At 39.8% G+C, this 20451-nt stretch overlaps 1 protein-coding gene across 4 annotated transcripts in view; it reads left to right on the top strand.

Annotated features, from left to right (window-relative positions):
* The window catches only part of LOC114284595 (K(+) efflux antiporter 3, chloroplastic), a 34834-nt gene that overhangs the window by 7997 nt on the left and 6386 nt on the right, over positions 1-20451 (top strand). For all 4 annotated transcript variants that reach the window (XM_082914220.1, XM_082914218.1, XM_082914219.1 and 1 more), the window contains 7 exons: positions 1342-1443; positions 2055-2132; positions 2920-2988; positions 3167-3217; positions 9369-9482; positions 9569-9670; positions 9769-9903. In XM_082914220.1, the coding sequence (XP_082770346.1) occupies positions 1342-1443; positions 2055-2132; positions 2920-2988; positions 3167-3217; positions 9369-9482; positions 9569-9670; positions 9769-9903 (651 nt within the window). The remainder of the gene's footprint in view (positions 1-1341; positions 1444-2054; positions 2133-2919; positions 2989-3166; positions 3218-9368; positions 9483-9568; positions 9671-9768; positions 9904-20451) is intronic.

Genomic DNA, 20451 nt, shown 5'->3' with positions numbered 1-20451 from the left:
CTCCTCATTTTGTACATAGGAAAATGCCTCCTGAAGTGAAGGAAGAGTATCCATACTCAGAACTCGACTCCTAACTGGGTCATACTCCACATTTAGGCCGGCCAAAAATTTAAAGACCCGTTCCCGTGCGATGAACTTCTTGTACCCGACAGAATCAGTAGGGCAAACGGGCTTATAGTCTTCCAGGTGGTCAAGGCGTTTCCAGCCGTTGGTGAGGAAAGTGAAGTACTGAAGAACAGTTTGCTCCCCCTGAAGTGTGCTCTCAATAGAGCGGCGCAACTCAAATGCCTGTGAAAAATTCCCATTGCGGGAATAGGTAACAGCCACAGCCTCCCAAACGTCCTGGGCAGTCTCCATAGACAAGTAGCCCTCACCAAGTTCTGGAACCATCGAATGGATAAGCCAACTCATAATTAAAGAATTGGTAATCTCCCATTGGTCATAACCTGAGTCAGTGGTACTAGGGGCCTGTATCCTGCCATCAACATATCCCATTTTCCCTCTGCTCTTCAAAAACATAGTCAAACTTTGAGACCATGCTAGGTAGTTCTGACCATTAAATAGAGAGGTGGTGATTTTCAGACTAGGGTTGGGGTTCTTAGTCATGGTAGGAGGTAGAATGGGACTCTCACTCTTTGGTGTTTGAGAAGAAGGGGACACACTGGTGGAATCTGTCATGGATACAATACTACCGAACCCGCAACACAACTAGTGGCAATCACAAACCACAGTGAGGACGACGAGGGACGACGAGTGACGAAGCTGAGGACGACGAGTGACGAAGACGACAGAGGAGCTGAGGACGACGAGGGCGATGAAGACGAGTGACGAACGGCTGGAGGAGATCGACGAGCTGAGGAGAAGACGAAGACGAGCTGAGGAGCTGAGGAGATCGATGAAGACGAAGCAGATGATCCAATCGGCTGATGAAGACGAAGCGGAGTGACGACAGTGGCTGAAGATCGACCCAGCAGATGATCCAACTAGGTACGTTTTGAACCCTAACCCTAGAGGTGTAGCTCTGATACCATGAAGCTTGGGTAACCAGCTTAGGGTATGATAGAATATCACCCCTTATTTATAAATGAAGATTAGGGTTTACAATTACAAGATGATCCCTGAGTGCATAAAATGATTACAGACCATAGTGACTTTCGGCTAATATAATATGCTAACACTTTCGGCTAATATAATAAGCTAACAAAGGATGCAAATTTAGGTCTTCTAAGAAAGAAATGATAACTGTACTAAACGCTCTTCTGCAAAAAAAATAATAATGATCCTATTAATTCTGGGTCCATGTTATATTTCTTGTGTTAACTTTTATGTGGCTTGTTGCAGGTTGTGTTGTCCACTCTTGCTTTCACAGCATTTGAGCTTCCCCCTAATGGGGCTATTGGAACAAGAATATTGGAGTTCCTTTTTCACTCAAGGCCTGATTTGGTGAGAATTTTTTTTATTTATTTTTCTTAATGTCAGTAAATCTAATCCTGAAATGCACTACCATTGTTGTGTCCTGCCTTGTTTTTGGTGGGAAATTTGGCAATTGAAAAACTATTGTTGTGGAGTTCTCATGTTGTGATTTTGCCAACTACTTTGAACTTTTTTGTCCTATTCTACTTGCAAGCTTAGTTTAGATGGGGCAAATTACAAAAGTACTCCCTGATAGGCAATTTATTGAAATGCACCTGATTTGTCTGAGTTTTCTCAAATCTGAAGTAGCTAAAATTGTTTGGGTTCAACCAAACCCCTTGAAAACAGTCCCCCTATAATGTGATACCAATGGTGAGACAATGGTCCGTTGGTAGGGCCCATATGGATGTTTTCTTTCTCCTTTTCCGAGCATAGACTTTAAGGTGTCAATCCCCATATCAGTATGTGAGTTAGTTAGTGCTGAATCATTTATTGTGTTCATCTATATTTCAAATTGTCTACAAAACTTTTTGTTGACACTTGGATAAACTTATAGAAATTGTATTTACCATGTGGTGATCCATGTTTGAACATTGAAATTTCATGTATTTGTTTGATGTCTTGATTTCTAAAATTTGTAGGTGAACATCAGGAGTGTTGATGAGGCAATAGTGATCGGTGCTGCTCTTTCATTGTCTTCTTCAGCTTTTGTCCTGCAGGTAATTTTGTTCTAGGTATTTGAAGGTTGCTCTGTCGATTAAATAAGTTGGTTAGAGTTTGCCAGCATTGGCCTTGTGAATTTGCAGCATGGCTTATGCAATAATTAGATTTTCTAATATATCTTAATTGCCAAAGCATGTATTGGTAGCTTACACTTATTTTGATGTAGTGCCTTTACTATTCACTTGGATTTTTCTCTTTGTTCTTGGGAGCCTATGAGTTTCTGTTAGGTTGTCATAATAAACATCAGTATGCAATCTTGGGGAATTTTTCTACATTTGAAGGTATGTCACCTGATACCATGATCTGGACATATTGAGTTTGACAGTTCAAAGATCTCTAACATCTGGCTGGAGAATGCTTGGGAGATGTTAGTCAAGTTGGAAATAAGAGATCAAAAGAATATAACAACCTAGCTCACATTGTATAGAAGTCAATGCTGTGGTCCCCTTGAGGCAGTTTCCATTCCCATGGGTTCACAGAATTGACTAACAAAAAGTGACGAGGACTCTGGCTGATTGGCAAGCAGTTTTAGATACTTGTGTAGTAGGATTTCCTCTATTCTCTGCCTTTCTCATTCTTCATCCTTCTTCTTCTCCTCTAGTTCTTTGTAATGTTTTTCGGAGTCTCTTCCTTTTACCAATCAAAGTGGAAAGGAAAGAGAAATTCTGCTCCATATGGTTGAATACATGTGTATCTGTTTCCCATTCATGTAAATTTGGTAATTTGTTTATTGCTATAAAGATTGTGCATAGCTGTTTTATGCTTATCTCGTGTAGTATGTAGCTTCTTGCAGAAAAGGGTGAGCTTCCAACTAGATTTGGCTCGGCAACTTTGGGGATTCTTCTACTACAGGTTCTATTTGATTCTGTTATGCTCAAAAACATCTTTTTGATTTTTGTAATGTCATTGGTGATGCTGTTGTTTTTCCTCCTCCATTTTTCTTTATGAATTGACTTGGGCTGGTCATGCAAAGTGCATCAAAAAGTATCAGGTCAATAACCTTTGGATCCCTGCTGCTTGATATTTGCAGGACATAGCAGTTGTCCCTCTCTTGGTCATACTTCCAGTGCTGGAGAGCCAGGTATGTCAAAATAGTAACATGTTCAGTATTACCTATTTGAAAACTGAAGTTGGTTTGTTATAGGAAGAAAAAGTCAATTTTTGTTTTTCCATATGCTTATATTTGGGGATGGTAGAGCTTTCTTTTTCTATGATTAGTGGAAGATTACTCTTTTTTTATTGTGTATTTAGTGGTGTTGGGATGATTTTAAATTTCCCCTTTAACTCCCATTGGCATACTTTCTAAGGCATGCAAAGGATGAGAAGTCATATGTTTTAAAATTGTAAATAGGGTAAAATTGTCTCTCCAAAAATTAGGGTAAAATTGTAATCATTTTACCCTCCTTAGACACCACTAAAGCTAAGGCCTGGTTTGGCTTATACTATATAAGTCAAAAAGTCAAAAAGTTATTCCAAAATCCAAAAAGATATCACTATTCACAAAAAAAAAAAAATTTAAAAATCAATTTTCTTCCCAAAAAGTACAATTTGAATTGATATAAAGCAGCGGCTGTGCAGCAAAAATGAAATGATTCGGTGTGATTTTCACACACACCGTTGTTCGTCCCATGGGGTCATTACGGGTCCCGTTTTGATAATCTGAACCGTTCAATGTGTAGAAATCGTCGAGTACTATATGTCTGCAAAAAATCACATTGATCGGATATCGATTACTATATGATCAAATCAGTTATATACAACAAATGGATGGTGTTATAATTAATGATTGAAAAATAAATAAATCTGATCAGATAGCTATCGATATCCGATTAACGTGATTTTTTATAGGTACTTAGTGTTCGACGAGTTACACACATTGAACGGTTCAGATTATTAAAATGGGACCCGTGATGACCCCTACGGGTCAAACAAAACCGTCCAGTGCTTTGTACAAAAATTAGCCAATAATTTCCAACTCAAATTACACAGCCAGTTGTACGGCTGGGGCCCACTCCTCTCTTATCATCTCTTACACACTTTTTTTATACAATTTTTTAATACACATTTTTCCATAAAAAGTCAAAAAGTTAACCCGAACCTTCTGTAAGAAATAATGTATAGAGAAAGAGAGAGAATAAATTGTATGTATTATTATTGATTGATATATTGATATCTATTACAATGATTCATGATTCCTATATATAGAAGAGGGTGAGTGTGTAGTAGGTAAGGAGTAGGTGAAGTGGAGGTGGTAGTGGTGTAGTGGGTTAGGTTTAGTGGAGTAGGTGAGGTGGTAGTGGTGTAGTGGGTTAGGTTTAGTGGAGTAGGTGAGGTGGTAGTGGTGTAGTGGGTTATGTTTAGTGGAGTAGGTTTAAGTGGGTGAAGTAGGTGGAGAGTAGGTGGATTTTAACAGCCCCCCGCAAACTCAAGGGGGATAGGAACTAACCAACTTGAGTTTGGAGAGAGTAACAAAACAAGAAAATACATAAAAATAAAAGAGGATAAGAGACACTGTATGGTCGTGTCAGACCATTGGTGAAGACACTGGATGGTGGTGTCATAACGTTGTAGAGGACACTGTATGGGGGTGTCATAACCATGTAGAGGACACTGTATGGTGGTGTCATAACGGTGTAGAGGACACTGGATGGCGGTGTCAGACCAATGTAGAAGACAGTTTATGGGGTCATGTCGGACCGTTGTAGCAGACAGTTTACGGGGTCATGTCGGACCGTTGTAGCAGACACTGTGTGGTCGTGTCAGACCGTTGTAGAAGACAGTTTATGGGGTCATGTCGGACCGTTGTAGCAGGACAGTTTACGGGGTCTTGCTGGACCCTTGTAGAAACTAACCGAAATCAATGTCGGGACAGTTTACAGAGTCTTGTCGGACCCATGAAGGAGCTAACCGGAATCAATGTCGGGACAGTTTACAGAGTCTTGTCGGACCCTTGTAGAAACTAACCGGAATCTATGTCGGGACAGTTTACAGAGTCTTGTCGGACCCTTGTAAAGTCGCACCCTCAAAAGGTGTGCCCAATTTTGTCAAAAGGCGTGCCATCAAAAGGCGTGCCCAAATTCATCAAAAGGCGTGCCATCAAAAGGCGTGCCATCAAAAGGCGTGTCCACTTTGTCAAAAAATGTGCCATGAAAAGGCGTGCCAGTTTGTCGGGCGGCAAGAGGCGCGCGATACGCGTGGCTGCCTCGGCTATTTAACCAAGACGAAGGCTGAGGCTGAGGCATACCATTCTGAAAACAACTCTTCCTTTGCTGAGAAAGAAACTCTGTAATACTCTGTAACCAACCCGTCTCTGAAACACTCAGCAACATGGCCTCTTCTTCCCGTCCAGCTACCCAGAACATGGCCTCCTCTTCCCGTGGTCTGCTCACGCTCTTTCCAGAACTGAACGAGTCCACAAGAGAAATAACTGGTGCGGTAGCCAGTGAACCTCAACCAAACACCTCTGGTTTTGCTCCGTTGAACTTTCCGATGCGGTCGGTGGAGCAAAAAATGGCGGTGCAGTCGGATGTGGAGGCCAATCAGTATACCTTGAAGTCATGTGTGGAAACCATGACTGCGGTTACAAATTTGTCGAACCGGCTGCAGAGTAGGACAAATGAGGTGCAGCAGTTAAACGTCCAACTGGCTCTGCTCCAACGCATGTATAAGGATGCGCGAGCAGAGATAAGTGTGCTAAAGGCGGAAAACAAGGAGCTGAAGCGGAAGGCCAGTTTTATGTTCCGATTTGGAGGGTCGCCATATGCTGCAGTGGAGGAGCAGGGAGTAGTGATCATGCCCAGTGGAGTGGGAAACACGGAGGCAACACCGGCAAGGGCCGCCCAAGACGGTGGCAAGAAGAAAAGACCGGCGGAATAGGCGAGAAGAAAAATCCCACTGTTCCGATTTGTGTTGGTTGTGTTTTGTTTTGTTTTGTGTTTTTTTATTTTTATTTTTTTTTATTTTATTTTTTTTTTATGGTGTAAAATGCTGATCGGGGTTGATCCCCGGCATGAAGAAATGACAAGTTTGTAAAATGTTGTTGTTGTTGTTGTTTTTTTTTTTTTTTTTTTTTTTTTTTTTTTTTGTTTTGGGAGTGTTTTGTTGAAAAAATAAAAATAAAATGAAAGAAAACAAGGGAGAAAGAAAATAGATAAAAAAATATTTATAGATGGATTATATGAAAAACATCAGTGCGATTGTTTCAAAATAAAGTGGGGTATTTAAAAAAGAGGAAAAGTGACTTGGAAAAAATAAATAAAAATAAGTGATTTTTGAAATCAAATGGAGGAGAGAGAGGGACAAACCCATGTGATAAAGTGGAGAGAGCGTCGGTGAGTGGGGTGCAAAAGGTGAAGGAGAAATGATGGATTGAAAATGGTTTGGGTCAAAAGTGGACACTGTTAGTGGGGAACATGAGTGCATTGATTATTTGATATAATAATAATAATAATAAAAATAAAAAGTTAGAACAGTTGGAGAGAATGAGTGGAGTATGGTAAGGGTTTCATCCAAAGCCAAAATTCCTGCAGCGAATCACTTCGCAAATCCTAGCATGAGCTTTTTCTCTTTCCAGGCTTATTCATGAATTTCCTGGTGATTTCAAGAGCCTCTGGTGGCATTGTGGCAGAGAACACCCCAACCTGGATTTTGGGTGGCAGCAACTGAGAACACCCCAACCTGGATTTTGGGTGGCAGCAACTGGAAAATATCATAGATCTGATTTTTAAAAACCTCGTGACAACATTTCATCAGCTTCATCCAAGACAAACATTTTGATGTAAACAGGGCGAAGTGATTGTCTCCGCAACATGTCAAACACACGACCAGGAGTACCAACAACAACATGAACCCCACTGGAGAGAATGCGCTGATCTTCGCGCACACTAGTCCCTCCAACACAAGCATGAACCTTCACACTTTGCTGGGCAAGTTCAAGAGTGGGTGGAAGAACCAAAGCTTGGCACTCAACCAAGCTATAATCTAGCTGCTGCAGAATTCCAGAGCAGAATGTTGCAGTGTTTCTAGTTCCAGACTGTCTCGTCATATGAGGTGAAGAATTCTTCTCCATCAGCCTCACACATGACTACAGTTGCACAAATCTTTGTTGATTTTATCAGCGGAATAGGTTGAGGTCCGGCGGGCGGCTAAGGTGAGGTTGCCGCCCGCCGGGGAAGCGAAAATACTAGGTTTTAAACCAGCTCTGATACCATGTAAGAAATAATGTATAGAGAAAGAGAGAGAATAAATTGTATGTATTATTATTGATTGATATATTGATATCTATTACAATGATTCATGATTCCTATATATAGAAGAGGGTGAGTGTGTAGTAGGTAAGGAGTAGGTGAAGTGGAGGTGGTAGTGGTGTAATGGGTTAGGTTTAGTGGAGTAGGTGAGGTGGTAGTGGTGTAGTGGGTTAGGTTTAGTGGAGTAGGTGAGGTGGTAGTGGTGTAGTGGGTTATGTTTAGTGGAGTAGGTTTAAGTGGGTGAAGTAGGTGGAGAGTAGGTGGATTTTAACACCTTCATATTTTTTTTTTGTCTTTTTTAGTCCAAAAAGACAAAAAGTGCACTTTTTTAGGACACTCCAAACCAGCCCTAAGTTTGTTTTCTTGACTACGTAGTTTTCTTAAATTGGTATTATATTTTTTTGGGTGAATAAAATTGGTATTATATTAAATGTTTGTTTCCTAGTTTGTTTATTAAATTCAAACTATTTTTTTTTTAATATTAATTTGGAGTACATAAATTGATATTTAGATAACAAATATAAAATTTACAATAAAATAGATTATACAATATAAAACAAGGCTTATAAATTGGATCGGATAGGATCAGACTTGGATCGGGATTTCACGATCCTATAAGATCCTATTACTAGGATCGAAAGATCCTACCTATAAGGGATTTTTTACACGATCCGGATTGATTGTATCCAAATGGATCATAAGATCGTAGGATCATAAGATCCGGATTGGGATTCTAATAACCATGCTGTTGACTGAATCGTAGGATGTTTCTTGAGGGCCTTAAATTGACCGGGCATGGTGATGTAGCACCCAGTTACAGCTTGCAGTGAAGGGGGAAAATAGGGAGAGAAGAGAAAGGGAAGAAACAGAGAAGGAAGAAGAAAAAAGAAGGGGAACGTGCAATAGTTGTATATTATATAGCAAATGGTCCTTATTGTTTATAGCCTATATGGAGCTTGTTAGCTTCTTGTTTAACAATTTCCTACTATTTCTTAGTTGAGTGGACAATTCAATGTCTGGATAAAAGAGTCACATCAAGACGTAGCAGTTTAACCTATCATGCTCAACTTACTGATTTTGATGCCAAAGGATTTTTACTTCTCAAAAGGAAGATAAGATTATATATGTCAAGTAGACGTGTTCACTCTCTCTTATGATAAGGGTGATTGGTTAAATCAGGGTTCACTCTCTCTTATGATAAGGGTGATTGGTTAAATCAGGGTCAGTTAGAATTTGTGGTTAAGAAGATGAAGGAGTTGGCTAATGTAGAGAAGGAGAATGAGATGTGTGGTGACTGCATTAGCTTCAAGAAATTTGAACCTGTGAAACTTAAGTCAGAAGGCTAAGAAGAAAAAGGGGGTAAAACCATCTTCTAGGAAGGAAAGGAAACTTAATAGGTTTTGCACAATTAATTATGATGGACAGGAAGGTTTGGGCCTTTAGTTGGGCAATGTGTTGAGGAGATTAAGGCTGGGTATTTTGTTGAGAAGGGTAAATGTCCTAAGATATCAGTCAGTGCGTTCTTTGTATGCATGGAGGACTTTAGAAACAGGTTCATGATGGAAAATCCGGATATCAAGTCAGAGTGAAATGGAAATCAATGTCAGATGTTGAGATATCTCCATTTGTGAAGTTGGCAAGTTGTTGAAGTGTTTAGAGGCCTGGCTTAGTTTTATCCTTAACCATGCCATGGGTAGCAGGCATCTCATATCAATCATTTAAATTTTGGATTCTTGTATATATAGCTAATGGTTGCACCACAAATCATTCCTTCACAATTTCTAATTACCTGATGTTAAATAAAAAAATTCAAAATTAGATTTCTATCATTAAGTTAATTGAGCTCTTTTTTGTAATCAGTAAAAAAGCAATTTAGCTTCTCAGTGCTTCCTGTTTTACTGATCAAGTATTTCTTAATATTTCCCTTCCTTCTTCCTTTCTTTCTTTCTTTCTTTCTTTAAATTTTTGGCTTGTCATTCTCTGCAGAATTTGGTTGAGGAAAGTATTTGGCCAATGCTTGCTAAAGAAAGTTTGAAGGCTTTAGGTGGACTTGGTTTGCTTTCTCTGGGAGGAAAATACCTTCTTCGGAGAGTTTTTGAGGTTTGCATTAAGTTATCTAAACCAGAAAATCTCCAAAGTCATGTCGTCATATGGTGCACATACTAAATCAAATATATGAATCCCAGGTGGTTGCAGAAGCGAGGAGCTCAGAAGCTTTTGTTGCTCTCTGCCTATTGACAGTTGCTGGGACTTCACTCCTAACCCAGAAGTTGGGTTTCAGTGACACGGTGTGATATATATTTCTCAAAGATGGAGAATACCTGATATTGATGCTGTTCAAATTTATTAGTTTATGTAATTTGTGATTTTTGCATTCACTGTGCAGCTTGGAGCATTTTTGGCTGGGGCATTATTAGCAGAAACAAATTTCCGAACACAGATTGAAGCTGATATAAGGCCATTTAGGGGCTTGCTGCTTGGGTTATTTTTTGTTACTACTGGCACTTCCATTGACATGCAGGTAGTTCCATGCTTTTATCCCATATGTTGTGTTTTAATTATGGTGCACTGTTCATATTCATTCCTTGGGTACAAGGTTAGGTTGATGATTTCGTAGAGTGAGGTTTTGGAGATGACATGGCAACTGTTTGGAGGGTGTTAGCAGTCACATATGAAAAATAATTCGGTTGTTTCTTGTGGTAAAGAAATTTTTGGGAATTTTACCTGGATTCCTTAGATGTCATCAATTAGAATGTAAAATGAAGGAATTTAGGGTTGAGATTTAGAAGGAAGAAGAAGAAGAAGTTTTATATATTGAAATAAGCATTAGCCTCAACTTTACATCAGTCAAATATACATACAAAACCCTAACATAGCAATATGACCATCGTATCTTCAACTTAAGTAAATATTAACAATAGAACAAAAGAACAAAATTTAGGGCTAGTTTGGCATGTACTAAATAAGCCAAAAAGTCAAAAAGTCACTATCTTATTTAAGTCACATCATCTTATTTAAATCACATCACCTCTCTAACGCATCACATCAAACCCAACCCAAACCCAACCCAACCCAAACCCACCAATAAGTCAAAAAGTGCACTTTTTTAGGACATCCCAAACCAACCCTTAACTTCCCAACCAACCGACGATAACGACCAATATCGGGCAATAAGTCTCCAGTGTCACTATCAAGCTTGACACTAGAATCAATGGGAGTATCACTGGGGCGAGTGCCTAAGATGCCAATCTCAGTAAGAAGATCAAGAACATACTTCCATTGAGAAAAAAACAAGCCCTGAGAAGAGCGGGCAACTTTAATCCGAAGAAAATACCGAAAAAGGCCCAAGTCTTTGGTATGAAATTGTTGTCCCAAATACTGCTTCAAATCAGCAATACTAGTGGAGTCACTCCCTGAAATGATGATGTCATCCACATAGACAATAAGAGCAATACTCTCAGTAGACGAGTGGTGAACAAAAACAGAGTGATCAAAGGTGGAACGGTGAAATCCATAGGCAAGCACAACAGCACTAAAGTGATCAAACGAGGCACGAGGGGACTGCTTAAGACCATACAAGGCCTTCTGCAATTGACAAACAAGATGCTCTTGGCCAGGAACAACATAGCCAGGGGGTTGATCCATATACACCTCCTCTTGGAGATCACCATGGAGAAAGGCATTCTTGATATCAAGCTGATATAAAGGCCAAGACTGATTAACTACAACACAGAGAAAAATCCGAATAGAATTTAGACAAGCCACATGAGAGAAAGTCTCCAAGTAATCAACACCATAGGTCTGGGTGTAGCCTTTAGCTACCAGGCGAGCCTTAAGTCGCTCAACAGCTCTATCAGGAAGATACTAAACAATATAAATTCAACGACAACCCACAATAGATTTGCCAGACGGCAGACAGGTAAGTTCCCACGTCTAATTCTGATGAAGAGCATGCATTTCCTCATCCATGGCATGCTTCTAACCAGAGATGGACATAGCCTGCTGATAGGTGCGGGGAATGGAAATACTAGACAAGCTACAAGCAAACGACTGAAGACTAGGAGAGAGGCGATCATAAGAAACGAAATGAGCAATGGGATGTTGAGTACAAGTTCGTTTACCTTTGCGGAGTGCAATAGGAAGGTCATCAGATGACATATCAGCAGGTGGAACAGGGGCCTCAAACGAAGTAGATGAACTAGTCGGGCTGCTGGAAATTTGTGTTAATGCATATAATATGATAGTGGTGTTGGTGGTAGATAGTGGCATGTATAGAATATGATAGTGGTGTTGGTGGTAGATAGTGGCATGTATATAATATGATAGTGGTAGATAGTGGTAGATAGTGGTAATATATAATATGTAAGTGGCATATAATGGGTTATAATGATGTTTGTAATATCTCCTATATAAGGAGTGTCATTTGGTCTTGTAAAATAAGAAGTTTTGAATATAACAGAAATATATTCCTTCTTCCTCATATTTTCGGAGTTCTTCTTCCTCATATTTTCTAAGTTGGTATCAGAGCAACAAAAAACGCAGCAGCCCTAAAACCGTCATAGCCATGTCGGAAGTCACGTCCGAAACCACTTCAACCCCTGCCGCTGCCATTCCGGTGAAAACGTCCAACTCTCACTCTGTCCAAATCACCACCATCCGCCTAAATGGTGATAATTTTCTCCGCTGGTCACAATCTGTCCGGATGTATATCCGTGGGCAAGGAAAGATCGGTTACATCACTGGTGACAAGAAAGCTCCTGCTGTTAATGATCCGCTGTTTGACAGTTGGGACGCTGAAAACTCCATGGTTATGACATGGTTGGTCAATTCTATGGAGGAGGATATAAGCTCTAATTACATGTGCTATCCTACTGCACAAGAATTGTGGGATAATGTTAGTCAGATGTATTCTGACCTAGGAAATCAATCTCAAGTTTTCGAATTAACTTTGAAGTTGGGAGAGATTCGTCAAGGAGATGATTCCGTCACCAAATATTTCAATTCGTTGAAAAGGTTGTGGCAGGATCTTGACATCTTCAACACATACGAATGGAAATCGGTTGACGACTGCAACCACCACAAGAAAACTGTGGAAGACAGCCGTATTTACAAGTTTCTTGCCGGCCTCAACATTGAGTTCGATGAAGTGCGAGGAAGAATTATTGGCAGACCTCCTCTCCCATCCATTGGCGAAGTATTTGCCGAAGTCAGAAGGGAAGAGAGCCGAAGGAGCGTCATGCTTAAGAAAAAAGGTACTGGTGAATCAATTGAAATTTCTGCTTTAATTAGCGATGCTGCGGCCAACAAGGCTGCAAATTACCAGCGCAGGTTTGATGATAAGCCACGGGTCTGGTGTGATTTTTGCAACAAGCCTCGCCATACACGCGAAACGTGTTGGAAGATCCATGGCAAACCTGTCAACTGGAAAAGCAGCAAACAAGGAGAGAAGAATCGTGGCTTTCCTACCGCTAATGAAGCCAATTCAGGTCCCTTCAACAAAGAGCAGATTGATCAACTCTTAAAGCTGATAAAATCCAACTCCTCATCCGGTACTCCTAGTGTTTTGTTGGCACAAACAGGTAGAAATCCTAAAGCCTTCTCTTGCCTAAACTTCTCTCCGTGGATCATAGATTCCGGTGCCTCCGATCACATGACTAGTTTTTCCCATTTATTTAGTACCTATTTCCCTTGTTCTGGTCATGACAAAATCAGAATAGCCGATGGTAGTTTTTCACCTATTGCAGGAAAAGGATTTATTAAACTAACTGAGAAAATTAATCTCAATGCTGTTCTTCACGTCCCCAACTTAGCCTGTAACCTTTTGTCTGTCAGTAAACTATCTAAGGATTCTAATTGTCGTGTTACATTTTTTGAATCCCATTGTGAATTTCAGGACCAGAACTCGGGGATGATGATTGGGCGTGCTAGGATGCTTGAAGGTCTTTACTACTTTGATGAAGTACCTGTTAGTAATAAAAAAGCTCAGAGCTTTAATAGTACTAGTTCAATCTCTGTTCGAGAAAAAATAATGCTATGGCACTATAGGCTAGGACATCCTAGTTTTCTTTATCTGAAACATTTATTTCCAGAATTATTTAAAGGGATTGATTGTTCTTCTTTTCATTGTGAAAGTTGCATTTTTGCAAAATTTCATCGCTCTACTTATTTGCCAAAACCTTACCAGACTTCCAAACCTTTTTATTTGATTCATAGTGATGTTTGGGGCCCTTCTAAAATCACTACTCTTTCTGGTAAAAGATGGTTTGTTACATTTATTGATGACCATACCCGCTTATGTTGGATTTATTTGATGAACAAAAAATCTGACGTGAAAAATTTATTCACAAATTTTTACAATATGATTGAAAACCAATTTCAAACCAAAATTGGTATTTTACATTCTGATAATGGAACAGAATATTTCAATGAGCAGTTGGGTGAGTTTTTGGAAAAAAAGGAGATTTTTCATCAATCTACATGTCGGGATACCCCTCAACAAAATGGCATTGCAGAACGAAAAAATAAACATCTACTTGAAGTTGCACGTGCTATAATGTTTTACATGCATGTTCCTAAATATTTATGGGGTGAAGCAATTTTAACAGCCTCTTATTTGATAAACAGGATGCCTACAAAGGTGTTAACATACAAAACACCTTTCGATTGTCTCAAAGCTTTTTTTCCTGACACGAGGTTGTTTTCTGATTTACCCGCCAAAGTTTTTGGATGTACTGCCTATGTTCATGTTCCTAGTCAATTTCGTTCAAAACTTGACCCCCGTGCTATAAAATGTGTTTTTTTGGGATATTCCTCAAACAAAAAGGGGTATAAGTGTTTCGATCCTCAAACCAAGAAATTTCATGTGAGTATGGATGTGTCATTTGTGGAAACAAAATCCTATTTCCCCAACACTTCTCTTCAGGGGGAGACAAGTGGAGTAGAAGACCGTTTTTGGGATATTTCTATCCCGCTCCCCAATGTCATTTATCCTACACAAAAACCACATCTGTCTGATAATGATCACTTAGGAGAACCAAGTTCTATGGTGCCTAGTCAAGAAGATTCTTGTTTAGGGGGAGAAGTACTACAAAATGATCTAAATCCTGAGCTTCAGGTTTATACTAGGAAGCGATTTCATCTGAAGAATAATGACCTGAATGTCCATCCTAATGACCCGAATGTCCACCCGAGTTCTGGCATCGAAATTTTAGGTAATCCTATTCCTTCTATTTCCGACCTTGATGTTCCTATAGCAATTAGGAAAGGTGTCCGAAATTGCATTAAACATCCTATTGCAAATTACCTCTCCTATCAAAGACTGTCTAAAAACCATAGAGCTTTCACATCTAGGATTTCACACTTGTTTGTTCCAAGAAATATACAGGAAGCATTGGATGATCCGAATTGGAAATTAGCAGTCATGGAGGAGATGAATGCTTTAAGGAGAAGTGGTACTTGGGAGATAGTTGATCTACCCAAAGACAAGAAAACAGTTGGGTGTAAATGGGTGTTTACGATAAAATGTAACGCAGATGGAAGCGTTGAGAGATACAAGGCGAGACTGGTGGCTAAAGGCTTCACTCAAACTTATGGGATCGACTATCAGGAGACGTTTGCTCCTGTTGCTAAAATAAATTCCATCAGAGTACTGTTATCTCTTGCAGTAAATTCAGATTGGCCTCTACATCAACTTGACATTAAGAATGCATTTCTCAATGGTGATCTTGAAGAGGAGGTGTTCATGAGCCTACCGCCGGGATTTGAGCAGAGACTTGGAAGCGACAGAGTATGCAGATTGAACAAGTCATTATACGGACTCAAACAATCACCAAGAGCGTGGTTTGAACGCTTTGGAAAGGCAGTTATCAGTTGTGGCTTCTCGCAGAGTCAAGCAGATCACACAATATTTTATAAACATTCAAAAAACAGTAAAATTGCAATTTTGATTGTTTATGTTGATGACATCATTTTAACTGGTAATGATGAAGCAGAGTTAGCAGCCCTCAAAGAGAAACTCGCAAAAGAATTTCACATTAAGGATCTGGGAGCTCTCAAGTATTTCCTCGGAATGGAATTTGCAAGATCCAAGGAAGGTATATTCGTTAATCAGAGAAAATATGTTCTTGATCTCCTTGGAGAAACAGGTATGCTTGGTTGTAAGATGGTGGAGACTCCGATCGAGCCTAACTTGAAGTTACAAGCTGCTAAGGCTGAAGAAGTCAAAGAGAGGGAACAATATCAGCGACTTGTCGGGAAATTGATTTACTTGTCTCATACGCGGCCTGATATTGCCTTTGCAGTCAGCATGGTAAGTCAGTTCATGCACTCACCAGGGGCAGAGCACTTTGAGGCCGTTTATAAGATCTTAAGATATTTGAAAGGAACTCCAGGGAGAGGCTTACTGTTCAAGAAACATGGACATCTTCAAGTTGAAGTATACACAGATGCAGACTGGGCAGGAAGTGTTACAGACAGGAGATCAACATCCGGATACTGCTCCTTTGTAGGTGGGAACCTAGTTACATGGCGGAGTAAAAAACAGAATGTGGTAGCTAGAAGTAGTGCAGAAGCAGAGTTCAGAGCTGTTGCCCATGGAATCTGTGAAGTAATGTGGATTAAAAGAATTCTTGAAGAATTAAAGCTTTCTCACCCGACACCTATGAAGGTCTATTGTGACAACAAAGCAGCTATATCTATAGCTCATAATCCAGTTCTACATGATCGCACAAAACATATAGAAGTGGATAAACATTTCATCAAGGAGAAAATCAATGCTGGCATAATCTGTATGACCTACCTTCCAACAGGTGAACAATTAGCTGATGTGCTAACGAAGGGACTACACAAGAAGCAATTTGATAAGCTGACTAGCAAGCTGGCTATGGAAGATATCTTCAAACCAGCTTGAGGGGGAGTGCTGGAAATTTGTGTTAATGCATATAATATGATAGTGGTGTTGGTGGTAGATAGTGGCATGTATAGAATATGATAGTGGTGTTGGTGGTAGATAGTGGCATGTATATAATATGATAGTGGTAGATAGTGGTAATATATAATATGTAAGTGGCATATAATGGGTTATAATGATGTTTGTAATATCTCCTATATAAGGAGTGTCATTTGGTCTTGTAAAATAAGAAGTTTTGAATATAACAGAAATATATTCCTTCTTCCTCATATTTTCGGAGTTCTTCTTCCTCATATTTTCTAAGTCGGGCCATAAGACACAATGCGATGAACCTGAGACCGTTGATAAACCTGCAAAGGAGGGCTAGAAGCAAGAGAAAATGGAGAGGATATAGAAGTGGAGGTGGAAGGAGTATAAGAGGGGGAAGAGTAGGAGTGAGAGAGGCTGGCTTCTCCTCACGAGAAGAGAGAAGATCAAGAGATAACTGTTGCCTAGAGGAAGAAAAAAACGGAGTAGACTCAAAAAAGGTAACATCAGCACTGACAAAGTAGTGACGTGACTCAAGATGATAACATCGATACCCCTTCTGAGTGTGAGAATAGCCTAAGAACACACACTTGCGTGCTCGAGGAGATAACTTATCCAAACCAGGGTCAAGAACATGGACAAAAGTCACACAACCAAAAATGCGAGGAGATAAGGGAAAATGAGATGTTGTGGGATATAACAGAGAATAGGGAGATATGTGTACAACACTAGAGGGTATGCGGTTGATAAGCAAACAAGCGGTGAGAACTGCATCGCCCCAAAATTGTTTAGGGACATGCATATTAAACATCAGAGTGCGAGCAACATCTAACAAATGGCAGTGTTTCCGCTCTGCAACACCATTTTGAGGAGATGTATGAGAACAACTAGTTTGATGGATAATACCATGAGTATCACAAAAGGTAGTTACAATAGATTGCACATATTCTAAGGCATTATCAGATCGAAATATCTTAATACGTTGACCAAATTGAGTAAAGATTTCATTATAAAACTTAGAGATGATGGAAGGCAAATCAGATCTATGTTTCATTAAAAACAACCAAGTCATCCGTGAGTAATCATCTACAAAAATAACAAAATAAAATAACCCATTAACAGTGGGAGTTCTAGAAGGACCTCAAATATCTGTATGGACAAGAGCAAACGACTCAGACACATGACTAACACTACGACTAGGAAAAGAACTACGGTGATGCTTCCTAAATTGACAGGCTTCACACTCAATCTGAGAAACATGACTCGAGCCCGGAACAGCTAACTTGAGCTTGGGCAAGGAGGGATGACCCAAGCGAAAATGCCACTGAAGAGGAGATACACTAGCACTCAACACAGCAGATGGAGGATGAGGAGAGGTCTCAGTGTCTAAAAAGTATAAGCCATCCTTCTCATGCCCTGAATCAATCATCCTCTTGGTCTGGAGGTCCTGCAAAATACATGAAGTAGGAGAAAAGGTTATCGAACAATGGAGAGCTTAAGTTAATTGGCTAACATAAAGCAAATTAAATGGAAATTTAGGAACGTAAAGACCAGAAGGTAAAGAAAGGGATGGAGTGGGATAAAGTGGACCTTGACCACAGACAGGCCGAGAAGATCCATCAGCCAGCATAATGGTATGATCAACAGGTCTAAGAGTATCAAAAAGAGAGGAATTACCAGAGACATAGGAACTAGCACTAGAGTCTAGGAGCCAAGGCTAAGGGGACTTAGCCACACATGCAATATTACCTGAACTAGCCATGGTAGCAGTAGAGGATGAAGGTAGACTAGGCCAGAGAGACTGGACAAGAGCAATAAGCTCACTAATCTAAGTAGTGAGTGTCTCATGAGAATTAACCGGAGAAGCATCCGAGCCAGTGGACAACAAGGAAGACTGTTAGGATAGGACATCCATAACATGATGGACATGATCAGGTTTGCCATATTTCTGCCAACACCAAGGTTCAGTATGACCTTGGGAACCACAATGAGTACACTTGCGATCACCATGTATACGAAAACTAGGTCCGCTACTACCGCCACCACGGAAACCACCACGTGAGCCACCACTATGAGGTTCACCTCCACGAGAGCCCCATGAACCAAAATAAGAGCCCCGGGAACCAGATGAACCATGAAAACCCCCGTGAGTAGACCCATGATCGCCACTACTAGAAACCAATGTAGAAGATGATAAAGGAGAGGACCTAGAAGTGGATTATGCTTGTTCCAATGAAGAGCGTAACAGCCTAGAATAGGCATTGGCAATTGAAGGTAAAGTCTCACTAGCAAGAATTTGATCCTTGAACCCTCGCAACTTAGGATCTAAGCTAGAAAGTAAAGAAGCCATCATAAACTCCTCCCAATGTTGCTTCTGCTTGTTCACATCATTAGTGAACAGTCGATGCTGCAGTAATTGATCCCACAAAGTCTTGAGACTACTATAATAATCAGGGAGAGACCGGCCAGATTGACGCATAGCAAAAATCTATTCATATAACTCATAGACCCGAGAAACATTACTTTGATTTGAAAAAGACTCAGCAAGGGAGTCCCAAATGTCTTTAGAGGTATCACAAATTCCACGGTAGTCGCAACATGTGGTTCCAGACTATGCCAAATCCAACTCATAACACAGGAATCCTCACTACACCAATCATCATAAGCTAGGTCATCAATAGGAGGAGGGAGTTTGCTAATGAAGCGGGACTTCTTCTTACCACGTAAGAAAATCTTGACGGCGTGGGCCCAAGCCAAATAATTGGCACCATTCAATTTCTTGATAGTGATAGATTTAGGCATGTCATCATCCTTACCCATAGTTATAGCCTTAGCCTCAATCTCAACCATAATGATCAATCGCCAATATAGACACAGCACTAGCTCAAAAAAACAAAAATCCACAGCAAAAATAGGCAAGAGTGAGGAGAGCACAGGTCTGCCACCAGATTTGGACCCAAATTAGACCAACACACCAACTCAACAGCAGAAATCAAGAAATAGAGGACAAATATCACTTGCTAGAAGGATTTCAGCCCTTATATAGGAACCTTCAATAGGTAGAAGTGAAGAAATAATGTTGTTGAACCACAAAATAGGCAATAATCGAACAAAACATCAATCCAACAGTAGCAAAACCTCAAATTAAGATCAAGAAACCCTAGGGTGATGATTTTCGGCTCCTAAGGAAGAGGTTTCAGCAAGAAAAAACAAAAAAAAAAAATCCCAACAGTAGATTTGAATAACAGTCCCAAAAACATGAAAATACTTTCAAAAATCGAAAACTCATATTAGGGATGATCAAAAAATTCCACAAAAATACCATAAGTATCAGGAGGCAATTTTGAGTCTAGGGGTGAAGGACCGGTCTGTACAGTGCTTACGTCATGTTGACATCATCGTACGGCTGATGACCTCAGCACGTCTCGGTCACCTCAGATCGATCTCCAGAGTCAGTAGAAACCTTTTTATGAAGAATAGGTTGTTCTGATACCAAGTCAGAATGTAAAATGAAGGAATTTAGGGTTGGGATTTAGGAGGAAGAAGAAGAAGAAGTTTTATATATTGAAATAAGCATTAGCCTCAACTTTACATCAGTCAAATATATATACAAAACCTTAACATAGCAATATGACCATCGTACCCTCAACTTAAGTAAATATTAACAATAAAACAAAAGAGCAAATATATATACAAAACCCTAACATAACAATATGACCATCGTACCCTCAACTTAAGTAAATATTAACAATAGAACAAAAGAACAAAATTCATTATTCTAACATCATCTTTCTGGATTATAATTCATCACAATAATCTTATATAGAGTATTGTCAGCATGTTGTGTGGGATCAATAGCCAGAGAAAAATAATAAGATATGATAAGGGGAGGGAATCATGAGAGACAAAAGGGGTGAAAAGATGCTAGGTTAGTTATTGATGATATGGTAAATTTACATCAACTGAAATTACCTTTGGACCTCTTTTGACCTTTTTGTTTGGGAAAATCGATAATGAGTATTGTTAGAGCCTTGTCTCACATCATCTCTCTAAACCAACCAAGCTTGGTTCATGTGGTCTAAAGGTTTCTCCACCTATTGCCAATTAGTTTTGGGTTGGATGCCTCAAAGGTTC

Source organism: Camellia sinensis, chromosome 2 (genome assembly GCF_055761805.1).
Source record: "Camellia sinensis isolate YWXY chromosome 2, ASM5576180v1, whole genome shotgun sequence".
Taxonomy (NCBI): Eukaryota; Viridiplantae; Streptophyta; class Magnoliopsida; order Ericales; family Theaceae; genus Camellia; species Camellia sinensis.
The sequence above is the reverse complement of the archived record's forward strand: the minus strand, read 5'-3'. Positions and strand labels throughout refer to the sequence as shown.